General features: G+C 38.3%; 3 protein-coding genes across 6 annotated transcripts; 1 reads left to right on the plus strand and 2 right to left on the minus strand.

Moving 5' to 3' along the window:
* Positions 1–98: 98 nt before the first annotated feature.
* LOC107220669 (TBC1 domain family member 19) lies at positions 99–3,675 on the minus strand. 4 transcript variants are annotated; one of them, XM_046739151.1, is made up of 11 exons: positions 3,639–3,675; positions 2,327–2,449; positions 2,051–2,264; positions 1,875–1,962; positions 1,703–1,763; positions 1,342–1,572; positions 1,196–1,270; positions 873–1,107; positions 596–797; positions 340–526; positions 99–256 (listed from the first exon to the last, which is right to left on the minus strand). In XM_046739151.1, the coding sequence occupies exons 3-11, from the start codon at positions 2,232–2,234 to the stop codon at positions 188–190; spliced, it is 1,332 nt and encodes a 443-aa protein (XP_046595107.1). In that variant the 5' UTR covers positions 2,235–2,264; positions 2,327–2,449; positions 3,639–3,675; the 3' UTR covers positions 99–187. The 4 variants fall into 4 exon arrangements, with proteins under 4 accessions (XP_046595107.1, XP_046595105.1, XP_046595106.1 ...); XM_046739149.1 differs by lacking the exon at positions 3,639–3,675 and adding an exon at positions 3,343–3,417; XM_046739150.1 differs by lacking the exon at positions 3,639–3,675 and adding an exon at positions 3,192–3,283.
* On the plus strand, positions 3,434–8,769 carry LOC107220688 (RNA-binding protein 26). Its single transcript, XM_015659371.2, has 5 exons — positions 3,434–3,572; positions 3,650–3,742; positions 3,986–4,147; positions 4,305–4,542; positions 4,634–8,769. Exons 1-5 carry the CDS (start codon positions 3,515–3,517, stop codon positions 6,741–6,743), a joined length of 2,661 nt encoding a protein of 886 aa, XP_015514857.2. The 5' UTR covers positions 3,434–3,514; the 3' UTR covers positions 6,744–8,769.
* On the minus strand, positions 8,250–22,829 carry LOC107220687. Its single transcript, XM_015659370.2, has 9 exons — positions 22,395–22,829; positions 12,973–13,332; positions 11,646–12,211; positions 11,208–11,487; positions 10,564–11,065; positions 10,344–10,502; positions 10,082–10,260; positions 9,809–10,012; positions 8,250–9,739 (listed from the first exon to the last, which is right to left on the minus strand). The coding sequence occupies exons 2-9, from the start codon at positions 13,055–13,057 to the stop codon at positions 9,660–9,662; spliced, it is 2,055 nt and encodes a 684-aa protein (XP_015514856.2). The 5' UTR covers positions 13,058–13,332; positions 22,395–22,829; the 3' UTR covers positions 8,250–9,659.
* Between the last annotated feature and the right edge of the window lie 181 nt (positions 22,830–23,010).

The raw sequence follows: 23,010 nt of genomic DNA on the forward strand, positions 1-23,010 counted from the left end.
GGCTCAGTCGGTAAGACGTGAAGGCTGTTCAGATCATTGTTGGTGATTATTGGAGATTTGAAAAACGAGCGGGAACATTCGAATATACGTTTATTCAAGTTCGCTCACGAATTAGTACAGGTAGATAAAAAGTGGAGGTGAAAAGAATCGCGTAAATTTAAACTATGTATACATCAAAAAAGTATCTTCATTCCTTTAAGAGAACCAACTGCAGTAGGGGCATCACCTTCAAGGAAGACAGATCGGCCAGAACTGCCTGAAATTTTTTTACTCAACATTGTTATTTATTATCCCGTTGTATATTCAAAATCTTCAAGTACCCAGTAAACTGATCAATACCTCAATATTATGAAGCGTGTTGACTTGCATTAAATTTTCTTTCCTGAAACTCAGTATGGTAACGGCAAGCAGAGCTACAATCTCCAAAGAATCGTACCCCAGGATCAAGTCCCACAAGTAGAGAAGTTGCTCGGGCGGTAAATGTCCGCTGAATCCTCTCATTAACCATTTGAAGACTACTTTGATTCTGGCAAAGAAAAAATCGTACTTGCAATTGTAATTCAGAATGTTGCAAAATTTTTTAACATCGACTCACGGCTGTATGTGAATGTTCCTAAAATGTGCCCACAATTGTGGCTCGTGGCACTGAAGCAACCTTTCAAAAAGTAGACAGAGTGCCACTATTCCCTGTTCGTGACTGGAAACAGTGTGCAGTCTAAACCAGTAGCGGAGATAAAATGCTCTGAAGGTGTAATACATTGTGCATGGATTATCATACAGGTAGCAGAAAGGGGTCGCTAAAAATACGAAATTCATTTTCTTTTTACATTGTCATGAACAGCGGATCAAGTAAATTATTCGACGAATCTTACCATACATTGTAAACCCGTGAAAGGGTATAACTCCGCTGGGAGGAAATACTAGAGTATTTTCAAGAGTCGCTGGTTTTCCCTGGAGGACCGCATGTATCACTTGGCCACCAGCACTTCGGTCTGTTGTAACCGGCGCTAGGACTTCAGAGTCCCTCGAAAAGCACAGCATTGTCTTGTACAGAACATCTTCGAAGACAAAATATTGGTCGTCGTTGCTTGCCGTTAATTGAACATCCTACAAATATAAAGAGAATTCAAGGGATGAAAAGACGAAATCTAAAGGCAAGAATACGATACATAAAGTTTGTTCACAGTTTATTAACCTTAATTATCAATTTATCAACCATTATGTCGTACTGCAATACCAACGACTTGAGTTCCTCATAGTACTCCTCGTCCTATGCGAAAAAATACATCAATTACTTTTTCAATCGAATGGTTTTTTACTCTTTTTCGTTTTGTACTCTACATTATCTTTGACTATGGAGCCAAGCACGAGAGACCACAGCTTTCCACGAATAGCTCGTGGTGCTCCTCGTTTAAGAAATTCCTGAGCAATCGGAGCGTGATTAGATGCAAGAACTCTTTCGCCTAGTGCCGTTCTTTCAGCTTCTAGATTAAGATAGTTTCCCATAGCCGTCATATGTGGGTTAACTCCGAGCAGCGGAACACCGTGCGACAGCTCAGGATACATGGCTCTCTGGCAAAATAATGAAAAATAAATAAAGGAAATAGATTGGATTAAATGAACGAATGAGAATAATTGAACTTGCTGATTGTTTATGATGATGATTATCATCCAGAAAATTGTTCTCTTGGTAAATACTAACCAACTGAGACAGAGTTTTTACGCGAATCTGTATATGACTGAATTCCCAGTTAGGTTCCCCTCTGAAGTTGCATGCCGCGTAACGTTTATTGAAGAATCATAATTATTTTACTTTTTCATATTCGTTTATAAAAGCTATTTAACTAGCTTCATCGATTGCTCAAGATACTCACGGCTGTTTTTTAAACGATGGATCACGAACCATAAACAGAACTTCCAGGAAATCTTTCGGTGCATACAGTGGCCTGTACTGTGATAAATCTATAAGGAAAAAAGGAAATACCTAGCAAGTAGTTTTTCACGAAAATGATAAGTGAACAATCAAAATTGGGACAAAAGTCTCGCTTACCGATATCGTAGGTGCTCAATTCATCCCATTTCTCAGCCAACTCGTCTTTGTCCATATTGAATCTGATTCGAGCGAGAGGAACATTTAATTCATTGCACATAGAGTTTAAAGATTTTTGAATTCTACGCTCCCACTGTATTTGTGCTCTCTTCAGATAGCTGAGATCCGCTTCCAGCATTGGCATAAGGGGCTCTGGCTCTCGTTGCAGAGGGCCCTGAATATGTGCAATAAGAATATCAGTGAAATAATTTTACCGAAACTAAGGTCAGAGCTTACTTGTGTTCTTGCCCAGTGAAATACTGTATTTCGAAGTTCTGTTTCCAGTCCATTGCTCTTCAAAGCATCCACGAGCGTGTTCTTAAAGTCCTCCTTTCGCACCGCTCTGGAGGCAACAAGTCTCTGTAAAAAAACAATTGTCGTGATGAAATAAATTTATGAGAATTTAACTGAGGCAATAGCTCCTCTCAAAAAAACCAATCGGCAAATACAATCCCTCTATCAAGGCACAAGGCGACGTACCTGAATTTCATTATATAAATTTTTGTAGTTTGTCATGCTCTGTATATCGTCAGTCAATTTGTTCGCAGTTTTCTGAAGTTCGATTTCTTTTGTACTCTCCATATTTGTTTTTTTTACAATACAATGAATATACGCGTCAATTTACCGACGTAATCGTCGTGCAATGGTGAAGTGAGGTTGAAGCGTACCGTCAAAACCGGCGCCATTTGTAAACAAATTTTTCCCGCCTGATTCTGATTCGCGTATGATACCATATACAATGTATATGTATACACGTGAAAGCACCTATTCGCATACGTATGCTACAATTCTGAATGCATGCATGTGTATGAATACTCATTCTTCCCGCAAATTTCCCGTATAACATACGTTACTGACTGCAACGCTGACTGTATGCTAATTAGATTTTGGCAGAGAATTGTTGATAAGATGTGTCACCAATTGCGAGATATCGGTGCGACTGATGAAATCCGATAAAGCTGCAGCTAATTGAAATCATTGCGTGATTGTACGATCGAATATTCGCTCACACCTATGCATAGGTCAGGTACAGGTATACTCGTCAAAATAATATTGAAACTGAATTGTGTTGATGCACCTTCCACGATGCATCCATACGTACGTGACGTGCAACGAAGGAAAAACAAACAAAATATACGTTCGCGTCGGATGAATGAAGTACATGGTTAAAAAAGCTAATGAAGAGGCCGTGGCTTGTCAGTCAGATAAACTAGGAGACCCGTTCGATTTTTGTATTCATACGCGCAAAATACCTAAAAAACGTCGTTGCAAGTCGCCAATCCCGAAATTGAGGCAGGCAGAGAAACCTGGCAGCGGCGCAAGGCCAGCCAACCAGCACAAAAATGGTGGCGCCGTACATAGAATTTTGAACAGCATAATGCTACATTTTCGTTGAAATATCGTTATTATTTCACCGGAAATATTATGGATCTAAAATATTCGATATCAACCGCGATGCAGGCGATAGTAAACAAATCCAAGGGTTAGTATTAAACGTTCTCAAAAGGAAAACTATATCCTTCGGAACCACTCGTCAAGCTAAACTAACCTTAATTCCAGTGACACTTAAGGGAGAACATCAGCTCGTAGTTCCCGATCTTTCGGAATTGTCCGAAGAAGAGGCGCATTTTTACAATCTAATGTTCGGCGATGGTGAGAACACGAACACACTAAATGTTTCTACTCAACCGGCTCAGGCTCTCGACATTAGAAAAGCATCGCGACACAGCCCTCGGAATCCTTCACTTTTTCAAATTTCCGAATCCTTCGCTCTTCCAGCTTTAAAGAACTTGACAACGGTCTCAAAGAATCAATGCACGGATATTGTCTAACTCATTATAAAGTATCAGAAATATTATCTCAACCGCCATTCCAGCGAGACTAATTTCCTTTCAGATGTTGCCGCTGTGCGTCATCGAAAGATTCACTGTACAGCGTGCGACATTCACATTGGATCAGCACCAGCAAGTGCTTGTAACATGTACGCACATCCCGTGCTTCGTACTCTGCTGTGCGCCGCCTGCCGTGAGTTTTACGGAGATGGAAACTTTGAACAAGGTAAAACACTTCTGTTGCTAGTTAGACCCAATATTTTCAATGCAATATCGAGTCATTCCTCACTCACTCAAATCTCTCAAGTAATAAAGGAATCATGGTTATTCTCAAGCAGCTAATTGTTTTGACAGTTATTCATTGTTTCGTATACCTTTTTCAGGTGAAGATGCAACGGATATGTTCTGTCGATGGTGTGCCAATGGTGGCAATCTGTACTGCTGCTCGTACTGCAGCAATACAATCTGCAATAAGTGTATCAAGCGAAACTTTGATCCACTAATGCGAATCAAGATAGAGGGGGAAGAAAAGTGGAAATGCTTCGTTTGCGACCCGACGGATGTTTACACCCTGAGGGCTATATGCTGGGCTTTATTGCAGCACATTCAAACCGTAACGAGGTAGTACTTGCTTGAATTTTAGCTTTGCATATTATTCAGCAAAAGTAAAGGTCCGACGAATGTTTATTTTAATTGTCATCATTGGTTTCAGAATACTGCGAAACGACAAAGTAATGAGCACGGAGGAATTGACGGAGAAGATGTTGTTGGATGAAGCAAAATGCTGCATGCGCAAGCGCAAAGCAAAACGTCGCAGAAGGACAAGCGATTTGGAAGAAGATGACGAAACGTTCTATCCCGAACTGGAGGAAATGTCGTTGTCACTCAGACGTAGAATGCACAGGAAATCGCCTCGCTTTTCGTCGATTACAAACGGTGAGCAAGTCAGGCCGACGATCAATACTCGAATTCCGGCAAAGAATCCAAACGAAACAGTTGACTTTGATGATGATGACGTACCGCTACCCATGATACCCTGTGTTCAATCTATGGTTGAAGGCGACAGCAGCAGTGAAACGCTCATTGATACTTTGACTCCGGATCCCACTATACCAGAGCTACCATCGAGAGGCCGCTGCCCGCCACCGCCGCTCCAAATCAATCCTATACCGACGGCCAATTTGCTCAAACCAACGCTACCCCCACTTTCACCCATAAGAAATAGCTACATCAATCGCAAACGTCCGAGAACCTTACACCCAATTTTACCTATACCTAATACCAGAATTAAAATGCTCATGGTTGAGAACTCGAGCAAACCTTGCCCGCCTGCAAATGTGCATACCATTGAATACAGCTCACTGCCGCTCAGAGCTCCAGCTATTCAGCCACAAGTTCCTATGGTGACGATACCGACGACGTCGAAGAATTATCCACTGTCAACGGCACGTATTTTAGGAAAAAAACCACAGTCAGTCTCGCCTGGAATTTCGAATAATGAGGACGACATGGACGACAAAGCTGAAACGGTTATTGAAATCGACAGTGATTCGGAAGACTCTACAATCGGGCAAGCCAACGGTAACATTGTGACAAGACAAAATCGTGAATTCCTCAAAGACAAGCTTATTCAGAAAATTAACAACAAAGTTGAAGCAGAGATGGATCTTCGTACCGAAGAAGTGAAAGTTCTATTTAAAATGATTGGTTGGGAATTGACGAAGATACCGTTGTCAGGTTTAGCGGAACCTAATAAGCTAAGAGCTATGCGTACGAAAACAAGACGATTTCATCGCGCGATTGCCAAAGCAATTGATGTGCTATCCAACATAAATGATCAGGTCATAACCAAGTATGATAATTGGAGAAAAACAATGCTCGAGCAATCTAGACAGACCAGAAGCTGCGACAGCGTTGTTAAGGGAAAAAGAGATCAACCAGAAAAGGATGTCACAATACCACTGGATATGATCTGTACAAATTCGGAATCAGAATTGGACGACATCGATGAATACGAGTCGGACGATATGCATATACCAGAGAAAATAAAGTGCATTAAATCATTCCGAGAAAGAGACACAGTTGACGTGGCAATTGGTGATCCGGTCAAAAAGGCAGACAAATCTGTTCAAGCGTATGACATCGTTGAAAGAGATTATGAAAAATGCATAGGACATTCTGTGCTTACCAAAGTCGAGTATGATCCGGTGGATCGATCTGAAATGTTAAAGCCAGTTATTGTACCCGCCGAGTACGACGGTAAATTTGAGGAACAATTTATATTCTATTTGCAGCATAGGGAAGATAACGAGATTTCAACGGAAGATGAGAAAGGTTTGCCGGACCCGAATGAAACGCCATTAAAAGATTTAATAGAAGCCAATTCACCGTTCGTTCTAGAAATGCTAGAGAGCATAGATTCTCCATTGCAAAATGGCGTGAATAACGGCGAAAGCAAAACCGGTGCCTCTGAGACGAGTGATGAATCCGGAAAAGAAAACAAAGAACAGGGCAAGTCAACTCACTTGATCAAAGAACTGGCAAAGCTTGTTACAGAATTGTCCGAGGACTTAAAAACTAGTAGAAATAATGATACTTTAGCCAAGAAACATTCGGAACATGGTAAAAAAGATAGGCGAAAACAGAATTTTGATCAGGTCGCAAATGAGGAAGAAATAGATATCGCTGTACAGGCTCTAATAGAAGAAGACGAACGAAGTAGGAGTAGCAGTAAAGATGACGAGGTTGTTTCACGCCATGTAACACAACTTAAAACATCGACTATTGTTGCCAGTGAAGACGAGTGTACCATCATTGACTAGGAATTTTTTGTTTTCTCAATCATCGTCACAGATTAACGCAGAGGGCCGGGGCGTTTTTCAGCTATCATATCGCCTCAAATTGACGTAAATTATTTATTTTTATCTGGAAATGTTTCAATGATTTTTCCCGTTCGTTTTAAAAGTGAAAGTGACATTTTTCCAGGTTGATTCGATTTCGTGTGGATGGTTGTAAAACTTAATTTAAATAATTCAAGATCAAATTTAATGGTTTATATCGCCTTATATTTGCACCATAAAGTATGTTTACGCTGGTATGGCACAAATACGTAAATACCACGCGAATTATTATTACATTTTCCAAATACTTTGCATTTCAGCTTCCTCATTGGGACTTGTATAGATAAAGCTGGCAAACGCTGCCACTGTTTCTCATTTGCTTCATCTCCGATTTATATCAGTAATAATTGGTTATAATCAATGGTTTACTGTGAGAATATTTTGCAGGTAATTTATCATTCCACTTATCTTTGTCAATTTTACCGGCAGCTAAAAATTTATATATCCGAATACAAAAACGATGCTTTTTAGATTCCGATATTTTCACGATAAAACCTATTTTTCTGTCTGCCTTAATCTGTGATTCAAAACGATAAATAAAATTCTTTCGTGGAAATTCATTCATGGAAATTCATTCGTCAACTGTCTGACAACACCCAGTTTTACAATCACAGCTGAGTCTATGTTAAGTACATATACCTATGTATATATTATACACACACATTTTGCCATCGTGACTCAACAATTGATTGAAATTGTTACATTGTCATTTTTTCGTTCTATTGAATATTAAGTAAGTTTATAAACAGTTGGTGTTAGCCGAATTTAACAAGAATAAAAACCTCTTTTCTAAAGCTTGAAGATTTTTCTTTACTGATTCTGTTTTATTCTACCAATATACTAGTGTGATCTGTGATGTGACGCACTGAATGTTTGTTGAAAAATGAAAAATGATACGTTCATCATTCACTCTTATTTCATGTGTATAAAACAACTAATGTAGTCGTGAAATGGAGAAATAATATTGATGCCTGTTCAATAACGAATGACATCGTTAATTACTTAGTGTTTCATGTATTGCTAAGAAATTAGATTTTTTGAAATCATTCTGCCACATGCGTTAGTCAATTTCCTGTTTCAACATTTTAATCAGTTCTTGTTCTTTTTTTTTTTTCACTGATCTGTAATAGAGCATCCGATCTAAAAGCACCGGAATGTTGTGAAAGTTGTTTCTTAGAAAACGATTAGTTTAATAGAATTTTATTGTAAATAAGTAACATCTGCACATGCTTTATACTAGCAGTTTTTAATTTCCAAAATAATCAAATTATATGAAGATGAATAAGGTAACAATAAAAAAAAATCTAATGTTAATTGTAATTATTATTGTATCCAGCGATGTTAATAAATAATGAACTAGAAAAGAAAACAAATTACACGAATTGATAATAATGATAAAAATTTCAATTTCAATTTACGAAAAAACTGTTATTTAAATAATCTATTTTGTATTTGGTTGCTTTATAACATGGTAGTCAATAACTTTAATAATCAGTTGTTACAAAAAATATTTTCAGGGTATAAAAAAATCAACATCGACTACAATACTCGTACATTAAATCTGTTAGCTGTACAAGCGCGTTCCCCGTCTTCGGATAATTAAGAATATAATAAATGCACTGCAGTTGCTATAGACATCTACAAATACACGGCACACGAGCCAAAACAAACTTCGAATACAGGTGATGAGAGAAATTAATGACATTGTAGTCAGGCGGCTAAGTGGTCTAGTGGAGTAAGTCTCTGGTAAAGCATCTCTAGACACCAGGTTCAATTCCTGGCTCCTTCGTTAATTTTTCAAGTCACCTAAAATTTTCGAAGTTGCATTCTCTATAGACAGTTTGCAATCTATCTTAAATGCTTTGCAACTAAATTATTCGGAAATAATTTGTGACAACACTTGGTATGGTTTTTCGTTTACACAAATGTGTGAGTGAAAATTGTGATATTCTAAATAAAAAACTTAATAATAAGATCAGATTTCGTCGCATGAAAGTGAAAAACAATAAGCAAGGGTATTATTCATTTTTCACAGAATATCATCGTAGCACAAGAGAAAATTTTCTCCTCTGAATCAGGCACTAGTTATATATATTATCAAGTAATATGCATAACTAACACCATATAGACTAAATATATCATATTAATAATGTGCTATTAAGCATTATTTACTGCTCAGTCAATTCTGTCCTATTTTCAACTGAGATATCACACAGAAACGAATCTTAACCGTAAGTTGTATATAATCGTTGCAATGAGAAAAGATCATCTCTGTTCGCAATTCTTTTCATAAATATTATCATTATTATTATTATGATTATTAGTATTATTATTATTTATATAACAAAAAATATTTGTTTACAAAAAAGAAACTTCTCCATTCTTGTTGGAAATGAAGAACTTTCAAACTTGGAACTTTTTTCACAGTATAAAAAAAAAGAATTCTCAATCGTTATTTAATCAATGAAGATGCGTGTAATTGGTTATTCATTCGTACGTATAAATTGCACAATAAAGCTGATGCAGTCATAGAAAGACCACACCTACTATATTTTGAAACAAATGCTTATCAAGGAGAACGATTTTTCTCCATAAAAGTGAAGCAAATTACTCTTCTTTGACTCTCAAGTTATCATATACGTATAATACTGAATACTACACGAATGTATGAAATATCTTTTTACCAGCCGTTATACTGGTAATTGTTTTAAAGAAATGGATGGGTAATATAGAAACAATTGATATGTAGTCGTGGATATGTGCAAAAGCTACATTATAAGTAAGCACCGTGATTAACGAGTTAAAAAAAAAAATAAAGATAATATAATAATCCTCTTCCTAGTACCGAAACTGTCCTTTCCTGCCTCTGCCATTGTGATATACTCTCAAGGGTGTATAATTGCCGTTTCCATTCATCGCTGAAATTGTAAGTAGCATAATCAGTCAGTCTCATCAGAAATATCGAAGATCCTAACTAGGGTACACACCTTCCATTATAGTCGGTGGCTGACGAGGTCCCTGAGTGCTTTGCGCGTGGCATTTCGGCCTTATCAATGCATGATACCAGATAAAGTATTTCAAGGCAATTATTGCAGCTGCAACTGCCATGCACTTGTAGACGAATCGAAGCGAGTCAACGTTCCTTTGGCCGACGTCGACGTACGCGCTTATAACTGCCCCGATGCATCGACCTGTAATTCGGTCAAAAATAAAATATTTCCCAATTGATAAGAGTAAGTTTCCCTGTTGTGCAAACTCACCTATGCAAAAATGAGCAATCACCGGCAAAGCTTGAGCCGTGACGGTTAGATGACGAGGCACCAAGTGTCTGAGATAAAGAATCGCTGTCACCCACATTATTCCAAGTGTGAACAGCTCCAACACCTCGGAGGCAAGGGACCACCATGGATCTCCAGACACTAGACTCAATCCGGTGAATCTGCCGGTGAATAATGTGAATGATAATTTCTTTCTGAATCTTGTTTATTTCTATGTATTCTGATTTCTTGCTCGGGTCTGTACCTGACGATGTAAATAGTAAACGCTGTAATCAAGAGATTGCTGTGTCCACAGTAATCAACGAGGTGTTCAGATTTCCAGAGGAAAATCACTGCTGGCAAAGCGCCGATGGTCAGGCAAACGCCGATCAATACTACGTCAGCATTCAGTTGTTCGAGGTGCCTGTAGATATGAGAACAATCGTTAGTGGCAGAGCATTGCTCATTGTTCAATCTCCAATTACCAGGGTAGATAGGTATCCATGGCGCTCCAGAATATCCCCATTATCACCAGAACGAACAGCAAGGCTGCGGTTTCGCCGCCGTATCTCTTGATGGCGCTCATCGGCAAGGCAAGCATTCCGCTTCTGGTGTGCCACCACCATTCCGGAGGGCTGAGAGGCATGCCGTTAGCAAAAACAGCAATTAGAGCTGATATTACCATCAGTGCCGCAAATATGTCGATAGGTATTGAAAAGGAAGGTTGAGCGCCTTCGACCAGACTCGTCAAATAGCCTGTCAATGGCCCAAATATGGCAAAGCCGAGGGATCCGAAGGCCAGTTGTCGGCCGACGTCACCACGGCCACAGGACGTCTCGCGAGTCGCAATGACCACAGCTGCGTCCAGAAGTGCTACCGCAGTAGTTGGAAACACGTCGGCGATGGATCGCACTACCAGATAACTCCAAAACGTGTGATCTGGGTTGCCAATTAACTGCTGACATTTCACCTGGGCCAAAACACTGTCTGCGAACAACAAAGAAAGTGTCACGGAGTGATGTTCCCATTCTTGGCAGACGTCAGACGATTTTCCAGAATAAAAGCAATCCGAACACAGCAACACCGTCGTCTGAAATAATGATTTGATGAAGGGGTATAGTCTGTTTACCTGACATTTTGTACGGCTCGTAAAGATCACAGTCTATGCTGCAGCTCTTGTTAAATTTTAACATCTTCGTTCTCAGCACCGTGGGTATCCTGCAAGAGAATTGATCGCTCAAAGGATAGGCGCATCGCTCGGATATCTCATTGGGATTTCTGGCCTGCTGAAGAGTCGCGTATATATTAATACTGCCCGAGGAGGTTGTGTACACGTGGCAAACGTCAAGTCCATCCTCCTTTACGCAGAGGTGCGGTGGCTCAATCGTTTCCCTCTTATAGATAGATTGCTGGGGTAATTGAAGATTCGATAAGACATAATATCGTTATACGCTAACTCAATGCAAAGCTTGAAAACATACATATGCCACAAATTGAGAATGTAGATTTTCATCAAATATTAAAGAATATCGCCAACAAACAAATGGAGAAAGAAAAACCTACTAACCCGATCGTCTTTTTCATTCTCTTCGATGGGAATGACAGTCAGGTCGCCACTGCTCTCGCCTTCGTCGACGTAATCCGTGGTGAAGGGCTTCAAAGTGGTGACGTCGTCTTGAATGCGGGGCTCGGGATTGATCAGTTTGCACTGGTAGTCGCAGTTGGTGAGTCGAATGGGTCCAGGTTTTATTTCGGGCCATTCGTAGCAGGTTGCCGGGAGCTTGCATCTGTCCTTGAATACAATGGCCCCAGATTCGTCGCAGGAAAATTTCACCTGGGGATTTCTCTCCTGGGGTATCGTCAGCCTCTCGACTCTGGGTATCGCCATTAGTGCAGCGTAAAATATAGCACCGAGTATGCAAGTCACTGCTATCATTACTCGAAGGTATTTTCCTGTCGATGCTCTGCTGTTGGACCCCTGTCGACCAGCCAACTTGTCTGCCAATGGACCAGCCACCAATGGGCCTATCATCGCCACTATCGGCGAGACAATTGACACTATTTTAGCCTCTTCGTAGGTCAGGCCTGTGGCAAGCATGTGAAGTGGTAGAAAAGGGAAGAGACAGCCCATACCTGAGGAGTAAGAAATCATTCGTTTTCATAGTTTGTCATAATTGGTCAATCATTTGACATTCGAATATATTGAAAATGATAACAATAATTGCATTTAAATTATTATCAAGCCATTGAACTATTGAGTAGATTTTCAGTCAATATACATGAATACAACTCAAACAAAACAAAGCTAGAATACTTCCAAATTCCAGTTACCTCTAACAATATTTTATTACAGTCTCTTTGAATTCGGTTTTCATCAGTATTCAACAAACACATGGACTGGTTAACAATTTGTACTTCGGAAACGAGGTATCGAAATGCATGTTTTCTTTTAAGTAAATAATTTGTATTATGTAAAACAAACATATTGATTTTTTTTAATTTTCATGTTTTCATTATTATTGATATAATGGTTGCGAACGCTACATCTATTTCTTTTAGTAAGCATTCGTTATATTGTTGCATGGACATCGCCCGTTGGTAAATAAGTAAATAAATGAATAAATAAATAGAGTAAAAGAAAGAAACAAAAAATGTATATTCAAATTTAGGAGATAAATGAACATTAACGCTAGACTCAAATTTATTTTTGTTATTATTAGTACATGACAGATAGTAAAATAGGATAAGGAAAACACAAAAGGGGCTCTCGCACGGACAAGCGTCTGAACATTTTTTGCAAGTCAGTTCTGTCTAGGCCTATGTACTATAATTAAAAAAAAAAAAAAAATCAATTCGAATTTGAATTTGAATTTGAATAAATAACTAATAATTACCTCCGAAGAAGCAGAACATAAGGCATTTTAGTGACAATAAATTAACGTTGACCAACTCCTTTCGTGTAATATTTTTTCCTTCCATGGTGGTAATATTTTCTCTTCTTGCGATGAAGTTATTTTTTTTTGTTATTTATACTTCACCAATTGCCTGATTTTTTTCCGCAGTTACACTTTAAAAGTGCTAATCAAGATGAATGAAAGAGCTGGTGATCAAATCGTATATTTGCATTGATGTACTCTGAAGTAGTCGATGAGCACTTTTTCTTTCCATTCTGTTTATCTCCTGGCATGCATGAACTGCATCGTGTCTATGATAATAGGACGATCCATAACTATGATCCAAGTTGAGCCACTTTCCTGTAAAAAAAAAAAAAAAAACAGAAATGTTTAATATAAAATGAAATTATACACTTATGTACGACATAATGTATATTAAGTAATACTTCAGGTATGTACATATATATAATACGTTGAGTTAAGCATGCTTTAGGTGTAATTGAAAAATCTACGACATCCGTAATTACACAGCTCTGGGTATGTAATGGTCTAGGTATTACAAGATTCGAGAGCGACAAGTATCATTGCGTATTACACGTATAAAAATAGCTACATCTTTCGAGTGTCATTGTTAAATAGCGAGCGAAAATAAAAGTATATTCTTCTTCCCGAGTAGTTTACGAAATCGAGGACACGCGGAACTGTGCTCGTGTTTTACTGTAAGATAGCCGCAACTCGTTCGTAGCACAACACCTATTGGATAAATACATGCATGTAACACATTCTATAACGGGTCTGCAGAGTGACGTAGTGTTTACATTAGAATACTCTCAACCTTTTCTGAAATGCAGCGTCAAGCGAGCGATTGCGGCGCCTAATTTTTAAAGTTCATTATTCTTTTGAATGACGGGCTTCTAATACACCGATAAAAAAAAATATTTATCCGTTGTAATCGCTACAGTTATACCTATAATACAAGTGTGAAAGGCATCGTACGCGTTTAATGTAAGATGAAACATCCTGCACATTTGCTCGCAAAGTCAACGATTCGGTTAAAACGTAATCAGACCATACATAGCGTTATTAATAATTGAGCAGTTACAATTGTTGTGAGAGATAGATTCGAATCGAGAGTCCCGCCACGCTGCCCGGCGTTTGATCGGCGCGGCGGGAGAAAAGACTGGTTTAAAATTGTGACATGACGTCATCGGCCAGCTTGATCTGTACAACGTTTCACGAGACCTTTGTGAGATGTGCGGTAAAATTATTTCGCTATATCACGATATGTTATATTTGTTGAAATAACAACGAAACTTGATGAATAGTTGATTCCTTGCATAAAATTATTATATGATTGTGCCAATGTGACGCATGCCTGTGTCTGAAATTTAACGTCTTTTGAGCATGATGTCACGTGACCAATTTAAGAGTATTTTACACGGGGATTGGGATTACATTTTTTTTTTTTTAAACTACAATTTCGAATAGATCTAGAATTGTTTTGTAAAACTATCGTGCTATCGTCATAAAGTCCGCTCTGGTCAACTACGGCTGAACAAATATCGTACAGATTTTTCATCTACTTATTTCGGTGCGAGACGGGCTTTGAGGTTATATCTTGTGAATTGATCAATTGTCAGTTGATATACCTATGATAACTAATATTCTGACATCAGAAAACTGTTCCTAGAAACAGTAATCGTGTCACGAAATAGCTTCTCTTCACTATCGCTATTAGCTGGAAATAATTAGTCGCGGTTTTTATCTCGCTGCATGCTTTTCTTATCCCGTATAATTTCGTTTCTGTTTCTTTTCTTTCTTATGCTTTCTTTTCACGTACTAGGAAGTATAATCAACGAGTCTGCAGGTCGTTTAGTATTATACCTATACGTGTACCTCTTGTCTTTTTCAGTATTTATTTTCTATTCCTCATAGACGAGCGATTTTCAAAAAATAACGCCCATAATCTACGCCTGAACAGATCGTTTCACCGCAAACTGTGACAAATCCGCATAATATCATCGGCAGAACCGGCCAACCTTGGTTCAAATGCCTCCAGCCCATAGCGAACAGTCCCACTTATCTATCTATACGTGTAGGCATCACGTATGCATACATGAAAGGGTGATTTCTGACTTCGTTTCTTTTTCTCGCGAATTACGTCACCGTTCAGACACAGGTCAAGTATACGTATACGGTATGTCTATGTAACATATACCTATACATTACCTATAATATGCGTAAGTAGGTATAATGCGAGCTGTAATTACGTCACCACACGATCTGATAAAGCCAGAGTCCCAAAAATCGCGAGATCGCCCGCATTTCTACATAATATACAAAATATACATAATAGATATCATATAAAGATATACATGGTATGTATTATACGGTATATAACGATAAATCGACGAATTTTGGATAGTTGTGCATTATACGAACAGCGTATGTCTAAAAATAGACAGTTGCTCAATGCATATTAACACGCATCGCTCGAAACCACGACTCGGACGTATTACGGTGTACAGGTAAAATTCCGCTCGTAAATGACAAAAAACGAAGAAACGGCAAAAAAAAGAAACCTTTAAATAAAATCCAACCGGTTTTTACTTTCCTCGGCGATGCGTGCATACATATTATTAAAATAATTTATGCTGCAGATATATTTATCATTGTTAGTTATAACTTAGTACTATCACGCGCTATTATTACTGTTATTGTAAAATACGGGTATGCACAGAGAGATGGTTTCGTAGATCACACACACGCGCGTGCAAATTACCGCAATGGTATAATTATTATATTAAGAGCGAGAAACCTGCAAAGCGAAGAAGAAGCGGCGAGGACGATCCCATATAACAATTAATATGTATAGCGAGTATAATCGCACGCGCACTTTAATTCCGAGCTAAAATTACTGTACATAATATGAAGAGTTGTGTTCCATATAACTATAACAAACAACAGAGCCGAGCCCGCGTGTGGTAGAAAAATTAGGTCAATTAATAACACGCGCATGGATTATACATTACACATGGGTATAATACATCTAATAACAAAGGACCCCTCAGAATCCTTGTGGAAATTGGCTCACGGTAGAGTTAGCTGGATTTTCAGTACGTTATGGAACATGTCCGTCCGATCAAAATTTCTCATGGGGGCAAGTCCCAAAAATCAGTCGTTTCCGAGATATAGGCCTCGGAAGATGCAGGGAGGGGGGGGGGGGGGGGGGGGGTGGTTATGAATTTTTTTTATAAATATAAATTGCGCGACCCTTACGAATTACAAGGCTTCAAGGGGGACTTGAAATAAACTATATCACTCAAAAATTGCACAGCCGATTCGCAGAGGCTCCGCATACGCGTGAAAAACGGGACAAGTCGATTATTGCAAGAGTCGGAAGATCTCGTTTTTCACGCGAAATCTGACGCTTTTTCACCTTCTTCCAGTAAAGCAGCGACTTCATGGATGGAATCGATCATAGTTTCCTGCCTGTCTTTGAGAATCAACAGTGCACTTTTTTGAGTGATTTGTTTGATCTCAAGTTCCCTCGAAGCTTTATAATTATTGAAAATCACGAAATCCATAGATAGAAATATATATATATACATATATATATATTTTTTGTACTTTTATTGGAAAATATTCGAAATTTTTGATTAGTGTTATTTTTGATCGCTGATATCTTTGAAACGGTTGATCTGAGGAACTTTGATCTTCAGACGTTTTTTGTAGAGCGTGAAATTTCCTACAAATCTCTTTTTTCAGATTGTTGTTACGATGAACCGTTCCAAAGTAATAAAAATTCAAAAATGAAAAAAAAATTTCCCGTGTTATTTAAATGGAAAATAAAGAAATGGATAGAGGTAAACCTTACTATTGATATTAAGAGCTCATATTGGGGCCCAATTTTTTGTTTTTAGGTATACTATCAATTTTTGGTCACCATAAGAAAAAAAAAATCCTTCTTTTTTTGAAACACCCTAATATATATATGTATGTCTACAATTTTCATAAGGATTTTGCGGGGTCCTTTAGTTACAGATTAATTATTATACACTGAACAGCTCCGTAAGTGTGATTAGCACGAGTTCTATTTGTAGTATAAATTCAATGCTTGTTCGAATTCACTTTAAAACGACAAAAATAATAATAACAATAATGAAAGTACATAATTTCACACATAATGTGCAGTTCTTACACTACTCATAGCTGATTAATCCGTCTACAATTAATCCATTCATTCGCACGCTACGAAGTTATTTCAGCGGCTTCTCAATTAATTACCGGTATTACGTAAGAGACGGTAAAAGGTCGTCACTTTTTATTTTTTCACCACAGGATTTGCCAATTTATTTTTCAGAATTTGAACTAATGCCTGTGACCAACAAACGGCAGGCATATAATATTGTCAAGACTGATAACAACTTGTACTCCAAGCGGAAATTCACCCGCATACAATAGCTCCGAGGATACAAGGGGTATAATTTAATCTTGTTACTTTCGGCGGAAGTCGCCTCTAGTGATCTCGTTCAGAGAGACTTGATTCTTGTTTCTTTCTCTTTCATTGCCGTCAGACTGTCATAATTGTTACTGATTGAATATTCTACTTGCTTTACAAACTGAAAACACCCCTGACGATTGAACAAAACCGAGAGCAAAGAGAGAAAAAAAAATGTAGAAGAGTCCAAACGAAGAATTGTAAAAATTCTGACCACTCGATATTATTTCCGTATTATATACTTTATACCAGACTACGTATTGTCACGCTTATAATTCGACTTCGTAAGTTTTCAAATTCTTACACACACGTTATAAATGTTCGCATATTTCAAAATACGATATTGGGTAACTCTTCAACTTTCCAATCCTTTTACAGGCACAACGTTTCAACCTGTGTCAAACTCTGGACATTCAGAATTGCGATAATTTACAAACACCCTGCATGGCTACAACATGCAGGTCTGTTGTGCCGTGAGCTTTTTTTACCCATTCCGGAAGCCACGGTTCGGATACGCGAGCACCTGCAGGTCAGCCAGGCATAACGTCGGTGGCTACAATCTTCCCGCAGGCTTATCGGGATCTCGGTGTAATCATAGGTATACCATACATATACACGTAAATCTACACGCACACATCTGTAACTTGTACTCTACTTTTTTCGTTCCTGCTACATTATTATATTATAGGCAGTATTCTCCTATACTTTTATACTTCTATTTCATCTAACAAAGTTAAGTTCTCCTACACCTGAACAATTTATGTATTGTACAGCTAGGGTACGTCTTTACGACGTATACGTGAGTGTACAACGTACAAAAAGCATCGCAAGAGAGTTCCTTCGTCTCTGATAACCGGTTGCCTGATCCACTCGAACCGTGCAACGCGACTCGTCTTATACGAAAACGTAAATCGTAATTCCAATACAACCCGACGCTTATACACACTCCACATGTATATATCCATGTATGTATGCACACACATAACTACGACTGTACAACGGAACTCTGTCGCTGCTGCTGGATGTTTAAGACTCGTGTATACCCGAAGAGAAATACTTGCAGATCTGAGGTAAACAACATATGATGCGTTTCTAAAAAAAAAATTTTTCCCGTCTGTAGGTATAGTTAATGTCACGATCCAGTGTGGATAAGAAAAAACAAAAAAATCAACCACGAAAGTTTGTGTTATATTTAATAATAATAATAATAATATGTGCTCCAAACAGTCGATTGAAAAGAGAAAAGAAATAGAGAAAAACGAAATTTTGAGATCCCCACGAGCGTGTAAAACACCTGGAAAGTTGTATATAATGTACCATATAAGACCGATCGATACAGCTAATCCCGAACCTCTAATAGGCGCTGTGTATACTCGTATCACCTTATACCTGTGTCGACTTTCGTTCCTTACCCTATTTAACAGGTACGTACGTGCACACACACATGTACATGTGCATAGCGCAGTAAATAAGCCCACCTGAGAAATAGAAATAGAAAGAAAGACTTCTACTGCACTCTGACCGCAATGTTAAATGCATATCATGCGGGTAACGCGCTTCTTTTGGCCGTGAAACGTGTCCGTATATCGTATAAGGTGCGATTTTGTACGATCGAGTAGGCAGCTGGTGTTATACAGTATGTACAAGTCTTCGTCTTCGTTGTGGTCGTTGTTTCCTGACGAGAAATTAATATTATACCTATAGGTGAGATGTCTTATGGGAACGGAAGAGGCTACCACGTGTTGAGCGTACCTCATGATATACGTATCCTGTAGACACGTAATAATAATATACCATTCCAAATAAACGAGAGCCGAAAATACTCTTCCGTCAAACTATATTGTTAGTAACATATTCGTTACACCGTTTCGTCAGATGCGTAAAACTGTCTAAAGTATTGTATTGTAAAGTAAAGTCTTGTTTCTACTACTATTGCCAACTTCCTGCTGTACTCTACTCTTACTACCTTGTATTGCAAACATAATTGTGATTTATAAAGAATAAAGTATTGTACTCGTATGTATACCTATGAAGATAGAGAGTACAAAGTGGAAGACAGAACCGCGCGGATTCTGATCCGAGCTGTTTTGGGAACGAAAATATACTGCTGTGACATCTGGTGGCAAAATAATGCGTTACTCTGAATAGGCCGTATTTAGTTTCAAAAAATCTCTTTCATGGGATTTTTTGCGGTATATCGATTCCTTCCGTATTAACTAAAGCTTCGCAGCTTGCACTGAGTTTTCTGTGCTTCCATATTCGCGTAATTGATTTAAAACACTGTCCTGATAGCCCAGTTCTTGCCGCCATATTGCTTAGCCACGCCCACATTTTCGTTCCTATTTGTAATTGTTTGAATTCTAGAATCGCTGCATGCGCGCCGTTTCCCTGACCTGGCTTAATATTCTCGAGCCTGCAGAGCGTGTTGTTTTGTGCGAATTGTCGAAATCGGCTCGTTTAGATTTTCTTTTAACTAAATGTAATGTAATATCGCCGTTTGAACGCAATATTCAAGTCTGCTACGTTACAATTCCCAGTGCAGAGTCGTAAGCTACACAAGTTGAACTTGTATTTTTTTGTATTGGGTTTTTATGATCCCAAGAGGCGCAATTTGGTACTAACATTATAACTGTCTGAAATTATGCTAATTTATAATAATGGTCTTATATATTAACGATCGATCGAAAATTCCTCCAGCAAGTCAGTCCTTACCAACCGAGTAAAATGTCACATCTTTTGACTATTATCAAAGCCTATGCATCACTGACGAGAAAACACCGCAATCCGCGTAATTTTATATGCAATGCGGAATACAAATATCAGAAAAAAAGATTTTGGTTTACGGAAGAATAATGTCAAGAAATGTTTTCTTATAATTGAATTACGACTTATCGCAATAACACATTTCCAGGAGTTATTTTTTCATGAAACAAAAAAGTGTTGGAATATTATAGCTTTGTTCCATATTGTATGTAGCATCGCGCTGACTGCGTTATTTTTGTATCAGTGCTGCGCAGACTTTTATGAGACTATGCAACACTAAATAAATCACCAATAACTCGAATAGTTATTCGTATTAGGTAAGTATACTTAGTAAACACAAGAAAACAAATTTATATTTAGGTATCACGTCTCAAAACCACGTTCTTATATACAGATCTGGAAACTCATTTTCTCGGTAACCACAAGTTATCAGATTTCCACGAAAAAATTAAATTGATACTGAATGCTTATCATAAACTAGGATGCAATGTATCGTGGAAAATCCATTTTCTACTCTCTCGTTAGAGTTTCTTTCCGGAAAACATGGGTTTGGTAAGCGATGAACATGGAGAACGCTTTCATGAGGAAATAGCAGAGTTTGAGAAGCGTTATCAAGGTAGATGGGAACCAGCCATGCATGCAGACTACTGTTGGTGTCTTCAGAGAGATACCGCGATAATTGACTAGAAGAGAAAAGTCATTCGTTCAAAAAAATGCAATTTTTTAAATGAAAAATAAATTTTTCTGTCGCTTATTGATGTAATTTAAAAAAAAAATCAATAAATGCTTTTCACTTTGAAACCTTACGCGATTTGATCATTTTATTCATAAAGTTCAATTGACTTTAAGGCGAGGAATTGTAATTACATACTGTAAACCCAGTGAGAAAAAAGTACTTAGTTTGTTGCATAGTGTAATACTGAAAATATGGCAACAATCTACTTAGTCGGTAAAGACTAAATGCCGCATGGTCTTAATTCTTAATTGTTCACTCTATAATTATATATAAAAAATGGATAAATGTAAGAAAAAGTGGACCGAAAAAGTTCTGACAGTGCACAAAGAAGAGGGACAAAAATGCATTCCTGTACATCAATTTAATGTAAATTTCTGTGGAACATTATACATTCGACGCGGTGCTGCAGCCAGAAAGGCACGTATATATCAGCTATTAATGTCGATGACTGAATAGTGTATAGTTAATAAATACGGGAGAATAACTACATCACGATTTCGACAACGACGCTTCAGACTCGAAGTGACGTAATTCACACTGCATGCATTCACACGTGAGTACGAATATAATAACTATACCTATACCAATTCAGGTAGACAATCACTCATCGATAATATACAACAGTATGAACAATCTGTGCGGGGTTTTTGACCGTTTACTTAGTTCTCGGATTTTTCCACTCGCTAATAACATGAAAAAAAAATAAAAAAAAAACCCTAAAGTGGAACAAAAGTCAGCGTACTATAGGTATTCGAGATCGTCGCGGAGCTACGGAACCGTTCAAGCAAGGAGAAAGGATCGGCTTTACCGAATAGCGGGCGATGATCAGACCTTGCAGTTGTTTTAATCCGCATTGCGCTCTGCATTAGTGCATTCACAGCCAGTGCGTGATATTATAACATACAATGAAGGCTTCAATTCTTTCCTCGCTAATTCATGGGCTACGTATAGAGAGGCGTGCATATACGTGCGTGCATGCAGGCAAGTGTCGCCGAGTTAACGACTCGAAAATTACACTCAACGTCACGTATGCGTAATAATGTGTACCTATAGCCTCGCGCACGCTCTTGCCGGACTATACATACATATATGTATATATAGTCGGCTGTTTAAAAGTATATTCTATGATGTACATAAGTTATAATAAAAGTTAGCCTTATGAATAGCACTGTGTTTAAAATGTAGGCTAAATGGTCGTTCTATGATGACAGTATACAACTTCATTAATAAATAATTATCCCTGCTGAAAGTACTTGTAATTAGACGGATTCCAAGTCGTGTGGATCGTATCTAGCATATCAATGAAATGTGGTAATGAATTAATGCAATAAAATTACCTGCGTTCAATACATGACGTATATTTCGCGTGCACGAATGATAATGATCGTATTGTGCGTATAAAAATTATGTTGATTTACTCACCGGCTTACAATCAATGTTCAGCGAAGATTGTTCAGCGCTGTACTGTGAATACTCGATTGTATCGTCGTAAAATCGGGACGATCGCAGTTTTGAGGCCAGATCTCTCCAGGTGTAAATACAATTAGCACCACGTGTAGCCGACTAATCGAACAAGAAAAAGAAAGAAAGAAACCGCACGTTTGTGTACACTTATAATCCTCAGAGTCGATAGTTCTTTGCGTTGTAAATTTCTTCACATAATCACGACACAACACTGTTTTTGTCAAATAAATCCTTTTCCTTCACTTGTACTATACCAACACATATCCAACAAAATTTACGAATCAGAGATCACTACTGGGCGACCCGCATGTGCACAATGCTTTTGCAATCCTTTGCCGATCACAGAGCGCGAACTTCTCGCGATGACGTTCGGCGCTTGACTGAACTCCAGCAATTCGGCGATGCTCATTTGTTCAAATTCCTACTCGCCTGGCGGCAGCTTTCATTCGTCACGTTACTGCGACACCGGTTGCGTCTTATCTGGCGCTAATAAATTGCGTTGGCTGAGGATATCTTCAGTAAACGTAACGGCTGCGCCGCTATTTTATCCCGGGCTTGTTTAAAAGTTACAATC

This window comes from Neodiprion lecontei, chromosome 4, assembly GCF_021901455.1.
Source record: "Neodiprion lecontei isolate iyNeoLeco1 chromosome 4, iyNeoLeco1.1, whole genome shotgun sequence".
NCBI lineage: Eukaryota > Metazoa > Arthropoda > Insecta > Hymenoptera > Diprionidae > Neodiprion > Neodiprion lecontei.

Coding starts and splice junctions, on each gene's coding strand:
- LOC107220688 (XM_015659371.2), top strand. CDS start 3,515: ATGGATCTAAAATATTCGATATCAACCGCGATGCAGGCGATAGTAAAC. Junction 4,148..4,304: donor AGATGGAAACTTTGAACAAG/GTAAAACACTTC, acceptor TACCTTTTTCAG/GTGAAGATGCAACGGATATG. Junction 4,543..4,633: donor CACATTCAAACCGTAACGAG/GTAGTACTTGCT, acceptor CATTGGTTTCAG/AATACTGCGAAACGACAAAG.
- LOC107220687 (XM_015659370.2), bottom strand. CDS start 13,057: ATGGAAGGAAAAAATATTACACGAAAGGAGTTGGTCAACGTTAATTTA. Junction 11,488..11,645: donor AGAATGAAAAAGACGATCGG/GTTAGTAGGTTT, acceptor CAATTACCCCAG/CAATCTATCTATAAGAGGGA. Junction 9,740..9,808: donor GCCACCGACTATAATGGAAG/GTGTGTACCCTA, acceptor TTACAATTTCAG/CGATGAATGGAAACGGCAAT.
- LOC107220669 (XM_015659347.2), bottom strand. CDS start 2,671: ATGGAGAGTACAAAAGAAATCGAACTTCAGAAAACTGCGAACAAATTG. Junction 1,764..1,874: donor CCATCGTTTAAAAAACAGCC/GTGAGTATCTTG, acceptor ATGCAACTTCAG/AGGGGAACCTAACTGGGAAT. Junction 1,271..1,341: donor GCTCCATAGTCAAAGATAAT/GTAGAGTACAAA, acceptor TTTTTCGCATAG/GACGAGGAGTACTATGAGGA.